We start from the raw sequence: 22243 nt of genomic DNA, 5'->3' as shown, positions 1-22243 counted from the left end.
ATAATTCCGTCTCTTCTGTTGCCAGCCTTGTTACCTTAGCTTCCTTATTGGGACATGCGTGCCAGGATGATCGGTCCACGTGGAAAGAGAGAGAGGAACAGAGAGAGTGAGAGAGAGGGACAGAAAGAGACTTTGACTTTTAAACAACTTTTATTGCATCCAGCAGCACCAGCATCGGAGGCGATTTCGATATGAAATACACAACGTCACCAGCAAACAAATGAAAATAACCGCTACAAAACCACGCGCTTTGGCGCTAAAAGCACCACGCACAACACGAAAGAAAAGTCACGTGGTTGTGGTGGTCATCGCGCACGCCACGGTGACGAGCGAGCGCTTCAGAAGGTGAACACGAGGGTGTCGTCCAAGCTGGTACAGAGAGGCGCTTGTCCGGCTCCCCAGCGTTCGAAGAAGACGTGCTACACATCACCGGCATGTGTGTGGTACATGGCGTGCTCCAGCCGGAGCCGCGCCTTAAGCAGGCCCCTGAACACTGGAAGCAGCACAGAGCAGCCGTCAGTGTCACCTTCCAGCATCTTTTTTCTCGTTCTGTACACCGCCATTTCGCCTGAGCACAGGCGAAGTTGGCGAGGTCATGGCGCTTGTTAGCCAGGTAATGCACCCCCCATATACGAAGCTGCTGTTGTAGAAGGGTACCCCCAGTTTCCTGAAAATGTCCCTCGAAAAGGCGGAACATTGGTTTGAGCCGCTGGCAGTGTAAGTACTGGTGGGGCAGATCCTCCCTGGCACCGCAGGAAATGCACAAGTCTGTTACCCCCGGCAAGAGATTCGGCTGAGCCACACGGCCGATGGCCACGTGCAGTGTGCCAACCTCGACTGGAGGTCACCGCAGCGTTTGGCTACGGGAGACTTGTACATTTCTTTCCACTGAGAGGCAGCCGCAATGATGGGAGATAAATGGTTTCTCCGTTTTGTGCCCGGTAGGTCGGCCAGGTCCCGGGAATGTAGCACCTTTACGCAGGACAGAGAGAGACAGAGTGGGCTGGTCAACGTGCTCGCCAGCTACGCCAAGCTCGCCATATACAGGGCGAGGAAGGTGGCCCTGGAGGGGAAACGTTCGGCCAGCAGCCTGGGCATTTTCCGCGCTCTGGTCGGAGCCAGGGTGTGTGGCTGGAGTTCCCCCATACGCGGCTGACCCACGCCGTGCCGGCCTTCAAGGAGCAGTGGGCGCTGGAGGAGGCCGTGTGCTCGGTGGCAGATGACGGAGAGCTCTGCATGCTGATATAAGCTATCGGAGGCCGTGGGACTGCGAGAAGGGCTGCGTGCAGATGCAGCACTTGTCGTTGTTAAAAAAAGAGAGAGGGAGAGAGTGAGCGAGAGAGCGAGAGAGTGAGCGACATGGAATAGGAAGAGAGGGGGTACAGAGAGAGGGGGGGGGGGCAGAGAGCGGGGTAGAGAGAGAAGGAAGGGGTAAAGAGAGCAGAGCGAAAATCTTTTGTTAAATCTTTCATTAAAAAAGGGGGGGGGAGGGGTTACGTAAAGCAACGCATAAAAAAACGAAATGATGAACGAAGCAAAGTGCCGAATACACCGAGCATCTTCTTGTCGTGATTTTATTTTAATTTTATTTTACTTTTATTAATTTAAATTTTTAATTTTTACCTACGTGACTTTACCGAAAAAACCTAAGAATATGAATCCTTGCAGTCACGAAAGCTTCAAATCTAGAAATCTAGAATCTTCTTGTTCCTCTGATCGTAAAGAGAGAGAGAGGGAGTGAGAGAGGGACACAGAGAGAGTGAGAGAGAGAGAGGGAGGCTGATCCGACACGTGGGAGCGTGCGGTGCTGTCACAATGCAAGAAGGCACGTCAGCCAGGGGGAAAGATAAACACGTGCGCCAAGAGCTCCGTTGGACAAATTTAAATCGACGCGCAACGCAAATTACAGCTGTCGGGTGTCCTACCGACAGCTCCGCGCACGGCCGCTTTCCCCGACGGGCTTGACGTGGTTGGGTAAATGACTCCACGGTACGCGTCGCGTTGCATCGGTTCGTGAGTGATTCTGAAGATCACGATACGTGTGTGCTTTGGAATCTATTGGCGTGTATATATATATATATGTGCGTTCGTATGCTGTACGTTGTGTCTAATGGGTTCGAGTAGCCTTCTGGATCCATGAGTAGTCTCTCCATAATGTCTTAAAGGGAATCGGTTATTGCGTTGAAGCGTGCGCCTGCATTGTGACAATCCACATAACTGCTGGCAGAGAGTCAACATCGTTCCTCCTTCGCTAAATAATGTCCGATGTTCTCTTCGGATTTGGCCCGCCACGTGAGAATTTGATCATAACAAAGACGGCGGTCATCGCACCATCGCGCGCTTTCAGATGCGCTTCTGCGGACGTCTGGAACGCTCTTCTTCCGATATTAGGAAGCCACTGGAGCTATGGCACTCTTAAATAATCTCGATTGAAAACTCATTTCTTTAGAACTGCTATTTGTGTTTGGTTTGTTGTCCTTACCCCGCACCTCCGATTAGCGCGGTTGGCTACGTACGATGCGAAAAAAGTTCAACATGTATAAATACACACATTTAACATTAAAACACGTCATTCTGTAACCATGAAAAACGAGTAAATTCTCCAGCGATCCGAATGACGCCGTGACCGAGCCTTCAATGCCCCTCTCTACGTGAGAGGGGACTGCTTCGGTGAGTGACGCAATTTGCCCGAAGCCTACTGAACTAACCAAGTGGCAGGGATTGAACCTGTGATCAATTTAACTCGGTCGGTTGTCGGCAGCGCCCGCGCCGCCCGCCCGCTCGCTCGCTCGCCCCCGACGTAAGACGCCTCTCCTGATAAGGCACCGGGAAAATCTTATCAGAAATTCCACGAGCGATTGAGAGACATAGAGAGAGAGAGAGGGAGGGCCTGAGAGCTATTAAGGCAGGTGCTGATGTGGGGGGGGGGGGGGGGTGTTGGGAGAACAGCTGTTTGAATGAGGTGGAACACTGCCGGTGTGCAAGCAAGTCCGTGTACAGATATTCGACTCTCTTACGTAAACACTGTACGTCCAATATAGACTTTTCGGCCGCGTACTTATTATAGGCTGCGGTACCAGCTGAGTGCAGGCAAACATCCCACCCCCCTTCCAATTCCAGACCTGGGGTGGGGGGGGGTGGTGTTGTACCCATTACCGCCAGGTATATATAAGCACACAGTGCTGAGCTGCGCACCATCCGGGCAGGGGTCAATACAATAGCTTTCCCTGGTGCTGACCATTGAACCCTCCCCCCCCACTCAACGTGAGACATCAAAGGAATGGTTTCGTCACGTGGCCAGCGTGACCAGAGATGTACAACTGAGCCGTTGGCTGGGTGCCTCCGAGGTCAAGAGAGCAGCGATGACGGCCGTCTGGTTTAGCCTGGGTTCGACTCCGGGTTTGACTCCGGGTTTCGGCCGCCTCGTTGCGATTGGACCTGCTTCTAAAGTGAAGGGAGTTTACCGGCCTCAGTCCCGTCACCGACGACTGCGTTCAAACAACAACAATAACAACAACAACAAAATTCCTCCGTGATATTAAATGTGCATCTTCGCTCAACCTGGCTAAATTTCTACTTTGAGAATTTAAAAAAACATATCGCTATCGGTTTGGCCGTTATATCACGAGACATTTGCTCTCAGTAGGTGGGAATGCAGAGCGATAGAGAGAGAGAAAAGTGCGGGTGGGAATATTCTTCCTCCGAGTGTGCGCATCAGAGGTTGCTTAAAGAGTTCTGCTTCTGGGGACCGTAGCACGAACACGGAGAAGCGTCACTGCACCGCGAGTGATCGAATATCGACGCTTGGTCTCATGGCGCAAATCGGAATATAATCTGGGAGATTTAAAAACGAGATGCATGAAACGAATAGAAAGATCGAGACTTAGGGTCTCTGCGTAGGTCTTGCAGCCAAGTCGAACCTACGCCAAGGGCGCTCTGAACCAGAATCCATCGTGTGCGGCTCGACTGTCAAAAGCCACAGGCGGGGGATCGAACTCATCGGTTAGGGCACACCACCCTCAAGCACCACCGCACCATGTGCGGAGGTCGACGACTCCGCGTCGACAACCAAATCCGATTTTCTCGCCTCGTTCTCCGAGCCAGCCATCGATACATTATGTAATTGACTGTGCCTTGTTGTTGTTGTTTTTCTTTCGCGTCTTAAATACGCGCTGTGATTTCATTAACCGGACCTCTCTTCGTACGTGGGGGAGGGTGGGAAGAAGGGAGGGGAGGGGTGGGGGAGGAGGTGGCGAGGGAGGGAGGGGAGGGGGTGGGGGAGGAGGTGGGGAGGGGTGGGGGAGGAGGAGGTGAGGAGGGGTTGGGGGAGGAGGTGGGGAGGGGGTGTGGGAGGAGGTGGGGAGGGAGGGGAGGGATTTGGGGGAGGAAGTGGGGAGGGGAGGGGGTGGGGGAGGAGGTGGGGAGGGAGGGGAAAGGTTGGGGAGGAGGTGGGGAGGGATTGGGGGAGGAGTTGGGAAGGGAGGGGTTTGGGTAGGAGATCGGGAGGGGTGGGGTAGGAGGTGGGGAGGGAGGGATGGGGGTGGGGGATGAGGTGGGGAGGGGGTGGGGAAGGAGGTGGGGAGGGAGAAGAGGGGTTGGGGGAGGAGGTGGGGAGGGGGTGGGGGAGGAGGTGGGAAGGAAGGAGAGGGGATGAGGTGGTGCATGAGGAGTAGTGGGAGCGTCTTCCCTATCTGCTCGCTGGTATTTGCCGTGATCCGCAGCTGACATTGAGCTCGTTGAGATTTGAAGGATGACGGCTGAGCAGTGGCAGAAGTTTGGCGAGGCGACGGTTCCAGGCTGGGCTTTTTTATGGTTCTTACTCCCTCCCCCATCCCCTCCCGATGACACCTGCCTTTATATTTAGCGCCTTTGTGTGCGCCTCGACGCCGCCGCACTTACGCAATCGGCACGCCTATCGCGTATTGCTCGACAATCTTCATCGCCTGGAACGCGTGGCGTTCTTTTTTTGTAACTCGTTTTCCTACCTCAGAGGCACTTATCCTGCTCCCCACTGCTCGTCTCTCCAACCCCTACACACACGTCACCCCCCCCCCCCCCACCCATAACACACACACACAACACTCACTCACAAAATCTGCCATCACATTTTCCACTGGGTTCTCTCTTACAGTTACTGGCCGCTTCGAGCGCTTTTTTTTTCCACACACCCGGCCCCGCACTCGAGTGCTGATGTCAAGGTCAGGAGGTCATCGCGGCCAATGCTGATGCCACCAAACCTCGCCGTCGCTTCCTTCCTTCTGCCAGATCCCGCAGTTGGTTTCCAAGTTGACACCCAACCTTCAGGGTCTCATCACCACCACCCCCATCTGGCTGGAGCTCTTCCCCTCGAAACACAGACGACATATCCTTCAAGGGCCACTCTCACCGTCTCAACATCAGCACCATCATCTGGTTTTAGGTTTCCTCTTGGTTGCTGACCTCTGGGTGCCCCTGAAAAAAAAACCCAAAGCGATGTTTTGCCACGAGTCATGGCATTCTAGTGTCCTCCAACGGCATAGGTAGTAGGCAAAAATAAAATCAAAATCTGCACAGGCTATGTATGTGGAACTTCTTTCACACCCTACGTAGCCAACCGTGCTGTATGGCATATGGTGGATGGATTAAGAGAACGATTGCACTCGGTATCAGGCACTGTGGGTAAATATTAGGCGTGCATCAATTCACGAACCCGCCCCTGCGATGTGATGGAAATGTAACAATTCCATGAAAGGATCGACTCACTTGTAAAAATTCGCACTCTCTCATTTGTGGTGTATGACATCGTATGTCCCGTCCCGTTTGTTCCATCTCGCTCGCTCCATTAGGCTGTACGGTACGCATACCAGCTGCAGCAGAACTCGCCAATGTTCACACGATTCAGAATCAATGCACGTGCCCTTAAACCTAACGGTCCATGTAAATCGGTTACTTTAACGCGTCGGCTTTCGAGATAAATATTATCCACAATAAAGGTTTTTGTGTGGGTTAGATCGCATAGATATAGATGTGTCGTTAAACCCGCCACCACCCGACACTCTCCAACACATCGGTGTGCTTACGTAGTCACTAGTTGGCACTTTTTGTTTACGTGACAAACATAACTTAAGTGGCAGCGTCGGGTGGTAGCGGGTTTAGTGACATTGAAATTTACGCGATTGAACCCACAAAAATACCTCTATGACGGTCGCATAGTTGAATGGATTTCTCAGCGCGTGTCGGGTTTCGAGGAAAGAGAGCGGTGGTGACTTTGCTGCACGTAACGGGCGTCTCGGAAAATTCCACCGACGATCTTTATTTAATACTTTATTTAAGTCATTCCGCTGCCACCGCGTTCTCTGTGACACTCCGACTCCTTCTGTGAATCGACAGATTCCACCTCGGGTTTTCCACTGTCTGGCAATAGGTGCGGCATGGGTGTGAGTGGTGATCAAACAACTGGGACTGAATTGAAACTACTAAGACTATATTTAGATATTTTTTTATTTTACCCAGGTAAGGCCCACTGAGCGACATCGCTATTTTTCAAAGGCGACCTGGTCACCAACGACAGCTCAACGAAGTGGCTTATCATCACGTGGACATTTATAGCAGCCAAATGCTTTAAACGCATGTGGCTAAAGTGGAGGGAATCACGGGAGGACCCTGAGAAAAAAATTCACACAACCACAGGGGGACAGAGAGAGAGAGAGAATATTAAGAAGCGGATGCAATAATGCATCGCGATGGTGGATTCGCTATTGCATGCGTTTTCACCAAACATCGGAAGGAAATTCTAGTTTTGAAGCTTTCGTGACTGCAAGGATTCATACTCTTAGTTTTTTTCGGTAAAGTCACGTAGGTAAAAATAAATAAATAATGAAAATAAATCATTACAATAATAGAAATAATCATAGAAATAAAATAATAAATCACGACGTTTCGGCGGCAACACAAGTCTCCGTCATCAGGTGGGACCGTCACAGCTGAATTTACTGTATTAAATTAATGACGGAGACTTGTGTTGCCTCCGAAACATCGTGATTTATTATTTTAATTATATTATTATTTCTAACATTTTTGTAAGAATTTTTATTATTTCTTTAATTTTTACCTACATGACTTTACCAAAAAAACCTAAGCGTATCGGAAGGAAAGGCAAATGTTTGCCGGCGTGCGAATAGAGAGAGAGGAGGGTCTTGGGCTATGATCGTGTCCTTGTAAAAGAGCTGCTTAGCTCAACGGGGCCTTAGCAGCGTAAATAGGCCGAGTCTGAGAGTGTCTCTCCTGCCCGAGAAATGGTCCGGGGTAGCTGGTTGTGCAAAAACCACCGCGGGGTGAAAGCCTCATCTTGACGAACGCTCATATCCGTTCGGTGTGTGTGTGTGTGAATGAGCCATATCTCGATCGTCACCAACCACGATGTGAATCTCTGCCCCACCTAAGTGAGAAGGCTTTGTACTTCACACACGGATTGTGATGTTTCAAAAGGAGGGCGTTTCATACGCGCGACTCGGGACTCGGATGTAAGCTCTGTGGTATCTCCTTCTGTGGGCCGTTCTGTAACGCGGCGCGACGGGACTGCGCTGCGAGAGTCCTGAATGGAAATCATTCTCTGCCCTGACATTTTCACCGATGGAAAATTTCGTACAAGTTTTTTTTATATACAAAAAACACTTGTGATTATATTTTTTTCGATTTCATTTCATTTCGTTGCTGTACTGCGGTGTATGTTGCAGAAAGGTCTCCCTTAGAAAGTGATCATTTGTTCTCAACGAGCTGTGCCCTAGTTACTAAATAAAAATAACTATTTCCGCGACTCTGATTCGCGGCTTGCATTTTTCCACGCTTCTGTGCACCCCCCCCACCCCCACCCGCCTTCCTTCCAGTCTCCGTCCACCTTTCATCGTCGCCGTTGTCGCCAGCGGCCACGTTTCTGCATCGCGAGTCAGGGGATGAGCGCGCACCCATTCAACAACGTTCGATGTCAACTTCAAGAAAGGCTCCGCGGAGAGACGGGACGAGGAGGAGGCGGCGGAGAGGACGCGTGCGTTCAGAGAAACACGCGCAAGGCCGACGGCAACATGCAGGACGCGTCACAGGAGGCTGCGAGCGGACGATGGCCCTCGGTCGAGGCTAATGACGGAGCGGCAGCCAAAGGGGTGGAACGCGCCCGAGCGATAAAAAAAAAGAATCACCTCGTGTGCACGTGCTAGGTCCTGGGCCTCCCATAGGTCGACTCAGCCTCTAATGAGCACCTTGTAGCGGTGTGTAAGCATCGGCACTGGGGAGACAAAGGCGGCCGCCTGGGCATGGTGCTGGCTACGAACCTTCGCGTGTGCCGTGCCGGGTTTAATATCGGTGCTCGTCACAAGTCCGTTAAGGATATACTCAGGAATCGTCGTCTTTGGTAGACTGCTGCATCACGCGATGGCGACAAATGGCTGCGACTTTCATCCGGCAGCGGACTGACTTTGTCTGCTGCTGCTGATGATGACTGCTGCGAGTTAAACAGGAGAGCCAGGGCGCAGCCTCCGCCGTCATCTGTACCGACGGCAGTGCCGCATGAAGCTAGTGCGGAGCCTGTAGCATTATGCTATAAAGGGGCCCTAAAATAAAATAAAAACACAAATATAAAAAACTAAAATTTTACTTGCATAGTAAAGTAATTGTATTTTTAATTTGCTATACAGCCAGATAATACGAAAAATCGCTAACCTTAAACACGCAGTCGTTCATAAAAGTTGAAGGCGGTATAGTACTATAGTAATAGAGCGAGTGCAGAATCACTGAACCGGAATTGAGAGCTTGAAAGCATTTAGCGCGGGGCCCTTAAAAGTGCGGGACCCGAAGCGCGTGTAGCTACTTTTGCTTCTAGGATAATCCGGCATTGACCGACGGTGATAGCGCAAAGAGGATACTTTCAGAGCGAGAGGCACGTTAAGTCAGCTTAATTGTCAAAAGGGGTGAGGGGGGGGAGGTGTGGGTGGTGGAGGTTGGAAACATTCGTCGGGTTACAACAAACCGAACGCGACGGAACATCCTGAGCAGGACGCTGCCTATGTTCCACGCGGGTCAAACAATCAGCAGATGCATCGCGCTGGCCTCTGTGATCCGATTACGAGGCGAACAGAGAGAGAGGGGGGGTGGGGGGGGAGCTTGGCGAGCTGGGTGGAATGCACGTAGCTGGGTCGTGTTATTTAGGACGGTTTAAGTGGCAAATGGTTTGCGCACTGCGCAAGGAACCCGGGGTTCGATTCCAAACCGCGACTAACATCAACGCGATAATATCCGAACCCAATTCCTAGGTCTTTCCGTCGTCAAGTCACCGTGTTGTCTGTAAACTGTGCACACGGTCAAGGAGAGGGGGTGGGGGTGGTGGAGCGGTGGCGCAGTGGTTAGCGCACTCCAACTATCAACCTGGAGATTCAGTTCTATTCCGGGCCACGATGGCCACCATCAGCGGTGACCGATATTTGAATCGGTCCCGGGTCTCTTCTAGGTCGAGTTAGCCTTAAACGAGTATCTGGTGCCGTGTATGAATATTAGCACTGGAGCAGATTGGCGTGGTGTTGATCACAATCACCCCCGGCCCACATAAGTGCTCGCTAACAGCACTTGCCCCAAGAGTCTGTAGATGCTACACGGGGGATCTTTGTCCTTGATGATTCAACACCACGCAACAATGATACTTTCAATGAGGGCAACTTGACCCCAATGAGATATACACTTTTCGAGTGGATTACACAAACGCTATTTCACAAACGGAAAATTCCTATTCGGCAGGAGCATGTGAATCGGACGCGTGCCCAATGAAGCGATGGTAATAATCACAAAAAATAACCCGAAAGAAAACCCAATAGTTTTCGATAATAAACAGTTCCTTGCGTAAGCGCATCGGGCTGACATTTCGTTGGAGCAGTCGTTAGTGCCCAGTGCTAGGAACCCGGTGACCTGGGTTTGCATCCAGGCCGTGGCTCACGTCGTTGGCAAGGGATACCTGAACCAGTCATGGAAATTCTCCGCGATTCATCAACGAGCACTGCCCATTGTGGATAGTTAATCCGCAGGACACGGGATCGGAAGGTCTTCATCCAACAATGGATTGACAGGAGGCTGTGGATCACCACGAGTGTAACATTTCAGACAGAAGGTCAAATTCCTTAAAACAGTCACCCGCATCGGATGGTGGCGGATTAGTTCGCAAAACTCGCTAGGAACCCGACGACCTGGGTTCGAATTCCCGGCCACTGGCAGCGCCGTTCCCACGTGGTATATGTGCTGTGCCTCCCTCTAGGTTTGCTCAGCCTTAAATGAGTACCTGGTGCGGTGTACCAGCAAGAGTAAATGGAGAATATGCAAGGCAATTGGGGGCGTGGTGCTAACATCACTAGCCCCTCCTGTACCATAGGTGGTGATCATTGTCGCTGTTGTGTCAGTGTGTTTATGTGTCTGTGTTGTTATGTGTACTGTGTCTTTATACGCGTGTATACGTAACATGCAGAACGGAGCAAAACTTTCCTACAGATTGCGAGTCACATTATGCACGTGTTTTATCTGCTGTAGGGCAGTGCTAATGACAAGCTACTTTTTTAACATATACAGTGCCAATGAACCAAGTCCCCAGATAGTTGATAACTTTATTTTCATTTTATACGTTTTAAAGACGCATTTCTTCGGTGCCCCTTCTCGATCGATGTGCCCATGAAATGAGTTTTGAGCAAAAACCCACGACAAAGATCCACATTCTCGTTCCAACAGACCGCTGATGCGAGTGCTCTTAGCGAGCACCTATTAAGGGTCGGCACGGCAGACGAGTGAGGTTCGATGCATCAGGCACCAAGCTCGCGGCACGCGTTTCTCTCTGAGTTGCTAAAAATAAATCGGCCCCACATTTTGGGGCTGGGTCAACCTAGGGGTTGGTTGAGACTTAGGTTCCGGATACGAATATCAAAACTCGCGCAAATCGCTGCCGTGGTCTCGTACACACAAGACGACCGGGGATTGCACCCAGGTGTATAACGATCGTGTTCTATCTTCTTGGTTCTTTCGGTAAAGTCTTGTAGAAGTGACGCTGTCTCCCCGACAGACCTAGTCTTCACCTGAGGACGGCTGCTTGCGTTGTGGCCGAAACGTCGTGAGAATTATTTTATTATGTTTTATTTTTATTATTTTATTATTTCCCTTCTACGTGACTTTACCGAAAGAACCAAGAAGATGAATCCCTGCAGTCACGAAAGCTTTACATCGAAAAAGATCGTTTTCTAGTGCACTAAACCCTGACCCATCAACAGAACATCGATTCATGAAATCACACACACAGGCAGGCAGGCAGGCACGCAGGCACGCGTGCGCGCGCACAATACAATCGGTGCATCATCGCCGCATTTACAATCGGCTTAGTATTGGTCCCACAAGCGCCGTTTAATCGGGTGCAAATCGAGGGTTTGGAAAGTCAAACAAGATGGACAAACGAGTACACGGAATGCCTTACAAAAATGGTATCGCACTTGTGGCGCAGCGCTCGCAAATAAACGGCGTTAATGGATCCGCACGAAGTTGGTGACTCACATCTGCGATCTCGGGTATTGCAGAGGCATCGGTTTGGTGCATCACGCCCAGGACCGGAACAAATTCGGTCACAGTTCCTATGATCACTGTTACATTGCTTTTATGGCTTTATTTTGGTGATTTCGAAAAAGTTTTTTTGGTTTGGCCAAGTTTGTTTGTTGTAGTACGGAGTTAGACTGATGGCCTTAATCTAAGTTGTCTTGTGGTTGTTGTTGTTGTTGTTGTTGTTTGACTTGCATCCCACTGGGATGTTTGCACACAGCGTTGGTGTACGGTTTTTTTCTGCAATATTTTGCTGTCTTTTCTTGGGTCTTTTGTTTGCACTTAGCCACATAGTCACTTTAAGATGTTTTCTTGTTCATGTTTTTGTTTGTTGCGGTTGCACCCGATTCAAGAGCCGAATGGCTCACAGGGCTCTATACCTAATACATGAACTGAACTTCGTGCAACTCCTAGAGCCAACCTACCTGCAACTTTACTCAAACGGGAAGGGGGGGGGAGGGTGGTGGCAGGGCGGAGGGGGGACGACTGTGAATTGGCCCCTTTGTTGGGACCCAAGTGCTGTTCGCCAGTAGCAGCGCCTACGAAGGCCGGCACGGCACACGAGGGGGTGGGTGGCCAGCATCACGCACGGGCCGCCTTTGTCTCCGCAGTGGCGATGTTTACACACCGCACCACGGTACTAATTTGAGGACGAGTCGACCTAGGGGAGGCCCAGGACCGGAACAAATCATCGTCACGTGTGTTTGACAGTGCCAACCCCCCTCTTCCGGATGGAAATCGCTCATTTAAAAAAGGAATTAGCTAAGCATCCCACTGCAGGACCCTCCTCTTGGTTGAAGGATTGAAACTCTGCAATGCTATCCTGGTAATTATTTTGCTATCCTAGTTAACTCTGCAATGCTATCCTGGTAATTATTTTGCTATCCTAGTTAACTCTGCAATGCTATCCTGGTAATTTGTTTTGCTATCCTAGTTAACTCTGCAATGCTATCCTTAGTGGACATCTGTGGAAAAAAGAGCTTAATAGCTCATCGGATTCCTCCTGTATAAATACATGTTCTCACTCCGATTCTGAATCTGTATTGCGTGCACTTTTTGGGGGGTTTTCGTCTTAAATAAAACAAATAGCCAGTGTCCACATGCGGATTCAAGGGACTCACATTAGGGATCCAAACGACTCAAATCGAACCCCACAGACGTACACAGATACCCTTTCCTCTCTTCCTCCGCGCTTGACCAATTGCCCCTTTCGCTCTGCAACATCAATTTTTGGGGGTCAGCGTTTCAGACGCGGCTCCCATCTCCGCAACTAGCCGTGCCTTCTTCACCACGCCGGTTGCGAGCGCCGACTGGCGCAGGGCAACTCTCGCCGTCGGGCGGTGACATGAAGAATGAAAGTGACTTACAAAAAAAAATTACAAAAGCGTTTTGCATCGTCACAAATAAAAAAAAGCGTGCCCACCGATTGCCCTCCCGAGAGGAAGTTCCAGGAGTTCGTGCAGCTCCTCTGCACGTGTCGCGTCGCCACCTAGAGCAAGTAGCTCCGCATTACACGAATTGCATTCGCTTCCAAACAGGTTCAAACTTTTCCCAAATAAATGTCCTCGTTGTTGCGCTCTTCTCTACACGCAACGGCGCGCCGTTGACTAATAAAGACGGCGTCAGGATATCTGGCCGATTTCATTCCGGAGACGAAATCGGCTGGAACACGAAGTTAATGACCTATAGATATTTTTATTTATTGACCAGGTAAGGCCCACTGAGCTCTAGAGCGCTGTTTCAGAAGCGACCTGGCCACAAGGGATAGCTCAACGAAGTGGCTTATCACGTGGAAATGTATAGCAGCAGCCAAATACTCTAAGCCACGTGTTTATTCTAAATGTGGAGGGGAAACACCGGAGGACCCGGAGAAAAATCCACGCGACCACGTGGAGAGAGATCGAGGGAGAGACATGAAAACTCCAAATATACACTTCATAAGGGTCAGGGGTCAAACCCACGACGCCCTGCATATCAGGCGAAGTAGTTAACATATCGCCGCCACAGATTAAAAAGTCCATCCCCCGAAGGGGCTGCAGTAGGATACGGACACAGCTGCCCACGGCCTCTCTCCTCGCTTGCGGTGGGAACAGCCACTCACGGGAAGAGCGTCGTTGCTGCTGTTGTATTGCTGCTTCTCGGAATAGGAATGGGATTCCGCTTACAAACGAGCATCGTTACGGTGTAGCCTGCAACACTTACCGCGCCCACGTCATTGTCTGTTCCGGCAAAACAAAAATCTACATTGCAAGATTTTGTTTTTAAATACCTTGGCGCTACGGATAACCGCCCGTGCGACTTAGCTGTGAAGTGGGTTTCAGTTGTTTGTAGTCGGCTCGGGGAACCGCAGATCTCACTGAGCTCTGACAGTAACGACCCGAGGTCACATTGCGGGGGGCGTGCACACCCACGTTAGAACTGATTCGGATCTCCAAATATATTCGTCGTCACATCCCCGTTATATAGATATTTATATTTTTAAAACTCTTATATTTTAAATCGCCTTCTGCCCGTGGCTCTTCGTCCACCGCCGCGGGTCACGCCGGATGGCGCTCTCCTCCCGTGTCCCCCTCGAGGTCCCCGTGCTGCAGGAGCCACTGCGACGTGGGGGAGAGGGCACACGGCAGAGAGAGAGAGAAGAGAGAGAAGAGGGAGTAGAGGGAGTCGACAGCGACAAGGGCCGGGGAACAATTTATCGAAGTCAATTCTTGGCCGCCACTCGCCACCTTCCAAGCGCTCGTCGCGGTTGCGTCTCCGCCGGTGTCCGACGTTTCGCTCGGCAAGGCTTCTTCAGAAACCGAATTCACAAGCTGCCCGGCACACTCCGGCGTTAGATCCTTGAAGAGGCTTCCCAGCTACACGGAGCGAAACGTCGGACACCGTGTCGAACAACAGCGATACGGCAAGTCCTTCGTTTAGCGCGGCGGCGGCAGTGGTAGATGCGTTCCTGTAAAGTGCCGCGTTCGGGGAAATATGCCTTCAGCGAGAACAATTTCCCCATAAATAATGTAGCGATAAAGTTCGGCGAGCTACGATGCACTACTACGGACACGCAGCGAGATGGCGAGACTAACAACCGAGGATACGCCGCTGTAGCGCTCAGCCGCGCAGCTCAAAAAATTAGTTTGTTACCAAACCGCTCAGAAACCGCGTTATAACCGCGGTGCGGTCTGCGTTGTTCCAACTGTTCCCCCGCGGGAGAACCGCGTTGGAGCGAAAACCGAGTTGTGGTGTGAACGCCGCGCGTCAGGGCGAGTACTTGCCGCATTCCGAGTGAGCGCGCGTGCGCGGCAAGCTGCCGTACCTCGTTTATGTCCGGGAAGTGGTCCCCACCGGCCTTTGGTAGCGCTTCGTAAGTCCCTGTAATGCATCGTCGCATTTCAAACGTATACAAAGTAAACTTGTTAACGACACCGGTAGCTATAGGGAGCATGGAAACATGCGAATCTCACCGTGTATGTTCTTAAGCATAGCCCAGAGGTCGCAACCGGGTACCCGATACCCGTACCCTACCCGATACCCGGCTACCCGTACCCGGCCGGGTACGGGTACGGGTACCCGTTTGCGACCCTGGTGCGGCCGGGTATGGGTAAGGAATCAAAACCCGTTTGCGACCTCTGGCATAGCCTATGCGAATCGATTAATCAATAAAACGTCACTGACATTGACTAATGTCCAGGTGGCTTGGTGGTTCAGCTGTCAGAGACACTGATTGCCGCATCGCTAGATTCCTCGGTGTGTATCCGGGTTCCAGGCGCCCGTGATTAAACCTGGTTCTCCAAGTTGATGGTCTCAGCCCACCGACACATCATACATGGTCGCTCTGCACTTCATTTGGCAAACTTCCATCTCTGAGAATTAAACATATCGGCCAGACTGTCGTGCAATGGGCATTACTCTCAGAATGAGAATAGGTTTTACGCTTTCTGGCAATAATACAGTTGTGTTAAGATGTTTAAACACCAAACAAAAACCTTTTGCAAGGAATCATGTCTGCATGAAGCACATATACTTGTGATGAAAATGCAAAAAAAAAACATGCTCTGGTAGTATATGCATTGTCTTTGAAACAAACTGATTGGTCCACACCAGAGACAGCTTTCTTTAGAGCCTCGTCTCAAAACGGTGTTACACCAGAGGACGCCAAAAGGCGAACAGCACAAAGACAACGCCACTATAAGACCTCCTTTACCAGTGGCAAAATATAGTTGTAGGTTTTTACTCTTTAAACTGGTACGCCTTCTGGTGTCATCTGGTCCAACACCAATGGAGACTAGGCTCTAAGGAAAGCTGTCTCGTGTGTGGACCAATCAACTTCAAGGACAGTGCATATCATTATCATCATCAGAGTTTATTTTTGTTTGCATTTTGACTACTTGTGTTGTGGTTATTGCAAACATGATGCCTTGTATAAAGGTGTCAGTTTTGTACCAGTTTAAAGGGTAAAAACCTACTACTAGACAATGCCACTTTCAGGGCATTGAGAGCTCGGGGTGAGCAGCTACATCATGGGGTCTCATATGTTGATAGTGGCAAGGGAGGTCCCTTGATTGCTCTCAGTGTGAGAGTAAATGGGAGAGTGCTGCCCCCTAGTGCATAGTGTGCCACTTGAATGCATCTCAGAGGTAGTTCTGCGATATCTGCTTCCACGGGCCTTTCTCTTAACAACGGGGCGTGATGATGCACTGCTGTGCTAGAGCTCCGAATGGACTCCTGATCTCGCCGCATAACGCCGATGGCACGATCGGGGTAAGATCGTGGACACTTTTTGGACACGGCAGGTCCGCGCTTAACGGGTGGTGCTCACACGACGCGTTTTCGCGTGTATGCGGTTCTTGCACGAGAGAACGCTGGTCGCGCAGCACGGAACGCGCACCGTTATAGCGCGTAACGCGCACCGTTATAGTGCCGGTGTACACGCACGTGCGCCTACAACAACAACAAAAACCGACGACGAAAACGACGAAACAAGAAAGATGCTCGCGGCGGCGGCGTTCGCCGCTCCCGCGGTGACTTCACCGAAGAGCCGGCGAAGCGCGGCGACGCAGACGGCAAACTCGGTGAAGTCCAGGGCTCGGTCGGCGCCAGCGAAACGCTCCCACACTCGCTCGTACACGCGCCAGCGGAGATGGAAGCCTGCGCGCGAGGAAACAACGGGTAAAGGTCCCCCGTGTAGCCCTAACGGACCGTTAGGGCAAGTGGCTGTCCGCGAGCAGCGCCGACGAAGGCCGGCGCGGCACACGAGGCGGTGGGTATAGCAAGCACCACGCCCGGCCGCCTTTGTCTCCCCAGTGGCGATGTTTACACACCGCACCAGGTACTCATTTGAGGCCGAGTTGACCTAGTGGAGGCCCAGGACCGGTCCAGATAATGGTCACTGGTGTTGGCCGTGAGCAGGACTCGAACTCGGGTTCCCCCGGGGTTCGTAGCGCAGTGCGCTCACCGCCACACCACACACCAGGGGTGGCAGTACAGCAAGTAGGCTTGCTCTGCCCGTCGATATGACATTTTTCTTTCAAACGTGCGGTGCGATTGATCGCAGGTGCAAGTTTGCATTGAAGCCGGGTTTTGTCACAACCTTTCCCAACTGCAGACCAAACCCCGGGCAGATTAAAACAAAAACCGGCGTTATGTAATCCGCACGGTCTTAACCGCGTTGCACACGTCACCGCTAGGCGGAAGGCCCCTCCGACTTGGGAGCAGCTCCAGAGAAGCCCGTCCATCTGTCGCAAACAAAAAGTAGCCAAAAAGTCCAATGATGGGATGTGACGGGGTTTTGGCAACAGCAACACTGGTCCTGGACTGTCCGAATCAGCACCTGGACAGGTGTTAACTGTAACCCTTAGATACTCCACATCTGCCACAGTGTAACCCAGAGGTGGTGTACGGTGGTTGGCATGGGCCCTGGTGTGAGTAATGCGATGTGGGCCCCCACCACAACCCCCACCACCGCCACCGTCCACTTTATTCCTATCTGGTGACTCGGGTGTCTATGTCCCTCCAGCAGTCCGTGTGGGGCCCGGTGCAGTTGCACCGCCTGCGCTACCCTCGCCGGCTTTACCCGAGTTCTCGAGCGCTTGGCCCAGCTCGTAGGAGGACATGGCGCCCGAGCCGTCCCTGTCGAACGCCACGAACACGTCCTGCGGGGAAAGCGAACCGCGGGCGTGAGCCGCCGAAGGTGAAAAGGTTGCAGGCGCCCCCTGCAATTGACGCCGTGGCGCCGGCGACAATCGCGTCTCGTCTGTCTTGGGAAAAGAAAATGTGGTTACATATTGGAACGTCCGTCTCGTTTGCGGGCAAAGGATTTACGCAACGAGAAAATCATGGCACGTCACAAATGGATAGATATTACGCATCGTTCAAATGTCGCCGTGACAAAGCTTTTTTGGCAGTAATTGAGCGAGTTGCTCACGTCTAGAAGGCATGTTTGTCTATCTATCGCAAACATGAATTACGCAAAAAAATATTCAAGTGATGAGATTATTTTTTAAATAATGGCCATTTACCTGCAGTTTCTTTATCTGGGCAGCAAACGTCTTGGTCTCGGCAATGTCCATTTCTTCTTTGCCTCCGAGCTGAATGCATCCAAGATTAAGGTTTAATCCAATGTTATATTTGCATAGCGCTTTTATCCAAGGCGCTTTACAAAGGCTTATGAGTGGTACAAGCAGGGTAACTAAAAGTGATGGGGTTTTGGGGAGGGTGGTTAGTGGGTATCAGAATTACGGAAGTGCCAAGGGATGGAGGGATGAAGGATGGGGCCAGGCAGGAGCGGAAACTCGACAGGGGGAGGGGTGCTCGCTGCTTCACGTGGAGGGGAAGTTTGTTCCAGTGCAAGGGGGCAAGTAGGGAAAAGGAGCGGTAGCGTTGATTGTGCACAAGGAGAGGGGGGTGGGACGGTGAGGGGCAGAGATTGAGAGCGGACGGAGCGGGAGGGGATGTGAAACGAGACGAGGGCAGCGAGGTAATGGTGGGGCAACGCCATGAAGAGATTTAAATACCAGCGTAAGGAGCAAGAGTAGACACCGGTGGCAAATCCCAGCTTTGAGCCCGTGCGTCGGATCCTGCCCAACAATGCAGGCATAGATAGCCAGGTGGCGTTGGCGGCAGCGCACGTCTGTAACGCGGCACTGTCGATGTGAGGGGTTGGCGGATCACGCAGATGTTGCAGAGCTGCCTTCCCGCTAGCATCGCGCTGCCACCGTGCCCTGGCCAGCAAAGACGTGGACTCCCCCTGTTGCATCTGTACGGGATTGAGTGTTGCTCCCTCGCACGCCGTGAGGTTTTTCCGGGTGCTCGTGTCTCCACTGGCACGTACACGCTCGCTAAGTGGCCGACAACGCCTCACTCTACAAGAGGACTGCAGAGCTTGGGCGATTGTTGACGCCAGCTCACTTAGAGCATTGCTCATAGGGCTCGGCAAGGTAACGGAGAGAGAGGGAGGGAGGGAGGAAGGGGACCCATCCACTGAGCTTTGTTGAAGTCGCTCGCTGGGCCGAGACAAAGGATACCACGTCTGGCATCAGCGCGCCGCACGAACGCGCGTCGAGGCGCGCGGGGCCTGTGTGCTCTGCAGGAGAAAAAAAAATCCATCGACGAGGAGCTCAGATGAGTCAGTGGAGGCGGAATCGCGCATTGCAAACATCCAGCACAATCAATGCAATCGATGCGCAATCGATGGGCAATCAATGCGCAATAAATGTGCAATCAATGCGCAATCAATGCGCAATCAATACGCAATGTATAATCAATTCAATCAATGCACTATCAATGCACATTGAATGCGCAATCAATGCGCAATCAATGCGCAATCAATGCGCAATCAATACACAATGTATAACAATCAATGCATAATCAATACATTACGAATGCATGATCAACCTTCATGGAAAGCGCCACAATGGTCAAATGTAGACATCTTACTGATGTTGAAGAGAGCCACAAAGTCGGGAGCGGCGATGGTCTTCCCCTGCGGAGAGACGCGCCGGCACTCTTGAGACGTACAACAAAAACTGTCACGGTCCTGAACATTCAGACTGAATCAATAATAATAATCTATCCAAAGACGCCTGGTCGGCGTGGAAGAGTAGGCCAATTGCCCGTTATAAGGGGGCCCTCTAAAGCTCCCTCTAGTGGAGGCCTTTCCGCCAGCAGTGGCGTGAGTGGGGAGTTGCACGGCCGCTCCTTTATATTCACCCAGCAATGACCCTGAGTTTAAACACGTACTAGTAGGCTTTCGCGACCAATATTATTCATGATAAATGTTTTATTTTATTTTGGGTTAGATCCCCTAGATATAAATGTGTCATTAAGCCACCACAACCCGACACAGACAATTGCAAACGTCACAATTCTGGCACACCGCCTGATGAAGCTGGTTGTAATCACCAGCGAAACCTCGTACTCACATTGTAAATGTTGTGGTTGTACTCTGCAACACGCCGGTATGCTGGAGTAGTAACTACAGATAGTCCCCGAGTTACGATGGTCCGACTTACGATAATTCGATCTTACGATGGCGATAGCGATATGACAAAATTGTTAAGTTGTCTCGGTGTTAGCGCGTAGTATTATTTTCTGTGTTTTACGATACGTTCAATGCATGTATGATACGTAGCTTTAGAGATTTCATTTTAGGGTTACCACGATACGATACATACGTTCAATGCATGTTAAACGTTTTTATTGTTTCCTGAAAAAACTTTCTATTCAATTGCAGTTCATATGGGTAGGCTAAGAATTTACATTTTTTTACTTTACATTTTACTGTGCAATACAGTATTGCAATTAATAAATACATACAGTAGAACGTTTATACAGTACGGAACTGCAAATTGCTCTGTTTTGCTAAACAATCACCATTCTTTAAGACTCCTGGGTAGGCTAGGCCATCTTCGACTTACGATATTTTTGACTTACGATGGGGTCGTCGTAACGCATCTCCATCGTAAGGAGAGGACTGCCTGTAATCGGCACGTTTTGTAAGTAATTGATTGGCTATGTTGGGAGGCATCGGGTTCAATGACACACTCACGATGACTCCTAGGCATCATGAATGTGATTAGGGATGAGGCTTCTATCAGTCTCATCCTTCCATTCCTCCTTCAACCCCCTGCACCATCGCCTCCTTCCCCTGCTGCCACATCTCATTCCTTGTCCAAACCCGATCACTAACGGCGTTACCTACCCCACCCATCCTTCCCTTATTTTTGCCATTTTGCACCGTAGTATGTAGACATTTTTCGACTTAAAGCTTTCGTGACTGCAGGGATTCATCTTCTTGGCTCTTTCGGTAAAGTCACGTAGAAGGGAAGTAATAAAATAATAAAAATAAAACATAATTAAACAATTCTCACGACGTTTCGGCCACAACGCAAGCAGCCGTCCTCAGGTGAAAATCAGGTCTGTCGAGGCGACAGCGTCTGAATGGAGACATTGCCAAGCGCCTTTAGCTTAAGGTGCTTTATCAATCCAAAATAGAATAGAATACGCAGAAACGGCTGGTCTGTGCGCGCAGAAACGCTGGATGCTGGGCGCGCCCCGAACGCAGAGTAGAGTGGGACGAAGGGGGGCTCCGCCGCGCTGTGGCCTGGAGCGTGGAACGCACGTCTCTCGTGAACGTGGAGAAGAGGTGCTCGATGGGTTCCCCGCGACGTGCCGGCGGTGCCGCGAACACGACCTGGGCACCAGAGACGGGTCAGGAGCAGATGTGTCACCGGTTGGCACCACCATCAAAGACAAAGATCCCCCGTATAGCCTCAACAGACTGTTGGAGCAAGTGCTGTTAGCGAGCACATATGAAGGCCGGCACGGTACAGGAGGGGGTTGGTGGCTAACACCACGCCCGGCCGCCTTTGTCTCCCCAGTGGCGATGTTTACACACCGCACCAGGTACTCATTTGAGGCTGAGTCGACCTAGCAGAGGCTTAGGACCATTTCAGATAATCGTCACTGGTATTGGCCTTGAGCGGGAATCGAACTCGGGTGGCCGGGTTCATAGCGCAGCTCGCTAACTGCTACCCCACCGCTGCGGAGATGGAGCGACGAAATTAGTTCATGCGCGGTAGTGCACGAGTGATCGCGACAGAGTGGGAGGGTCCTTCATCCAGCAGTGGATAGACCTCGGCTCATAAAAGATAATGATGATGACTGTGATGAACTACTCACGAGATGGGCACGGCAACCTAAATGACTGACCAAGGATCGGTGAAAACGTGGCGTTGAGAGAAGACACGTGCACAGCCCGATGCGCGACTCACCGTTGGGTCAAAGGTGCATTCTGGTGCCTCCATACACCTGGGAAGTCCGATCTGAGAGAGACACCGAATAACCATGGGTCACACACGAAGTGACAACATCATGGAATTAGGTTTCGCTACTACGTATGTATACATGTTGAACCTCTTTCGCATGCAGCCCATCGTGGTAATAGGAGGTGCGGGGGGAGGGAGGAGAGAACGACAAGCAGAAAAAAACAGTTCTCAATAAAGAGTTTTAAATCTAGATTTAAACGTAACAAAACTCCCAGTGGCCCTCCTAATATCTCCGGCAGCTTCCTAACATCGGAAGGAAGAGCGTTCCAGACGGCCGCGGAAGCACATCCGAGCGCGCCGCGCGATGACTACAGCCAACAAACCACCGCGATAATTGTTTT

At 51.1% G+C, this 22243-nt stretch overlaps 1 protein-coding gene across 3 annotated transcripts; it reads right to left on the bottom strand.

The window, feature by feature from the left end:
* Positions 1 to 10661: 10661 nt before the first annotated feature.
* On the bottom strand, positions 10662 to 22227 carry LOC133352632 (calpain small subunit 1-like). 3 transcript variants are annotated; one of them, XM_061568391.1, is made up of 9 exons: positions 21849 to 22227; positions 21197 to 21268; positions 19513 to 19558; positions 19101 to 19159; positions 18096 to 18164; positions 17651 to 17729; positions 16609 to 16725; positions 14894 to 14949; positions 10662 to 14186 (listed from the first exon to the last, which is right to left on the bottom strand). In XM_061568391.1, the coding sequence occupies exons 1-9, from the start codon at positions 21921 to 21923 to the stop codon at positions 14127 to 14129; spliced, it is 633 nt and encodes a 210-aa protein (XP_061424375.1). In that variant the 5' UTR covers positions 21924 to 22227; the 3' UTR covers positions 10662 to 14126. The 3 variants fall into 3 exon arrangements, with proteins under 3 accessions (XP_061424375.1, XP_061424376.1, XP_061424374.1); XM_061568392.1 differs by lacking the exon at positions 16609 to 16725; XM_061568390.1 differs by lacking the exons at positions 10662 to 14186; positions 14894 to 14949 and having other exon boundaries at positions 16012 to 16725.
* Positions 22228 to 22243: the final 16 nt, after the last annotated feature.

Source organism: Lethenteron reissneri, chromosome 41 (assembly GCF_015708825.2).
Source record: "Lethenteron reissneri isolate LAM-NWPU_2019-01 chromosome 41, ASM1570882v1, whole genome shotgun sequence".
Classification (NCBI taxonomy): Eukaryota; Metazoa; Chordata; class Hyperoartia; order Petromyzontiformes; family Petromyzontidae; genus Lethenteron; species Lethenteron reissneri.
Note: the sequence above shows the minus strand (reverse complement) of the source record. Positions and strands in the feature narration are given on the sequence as shown.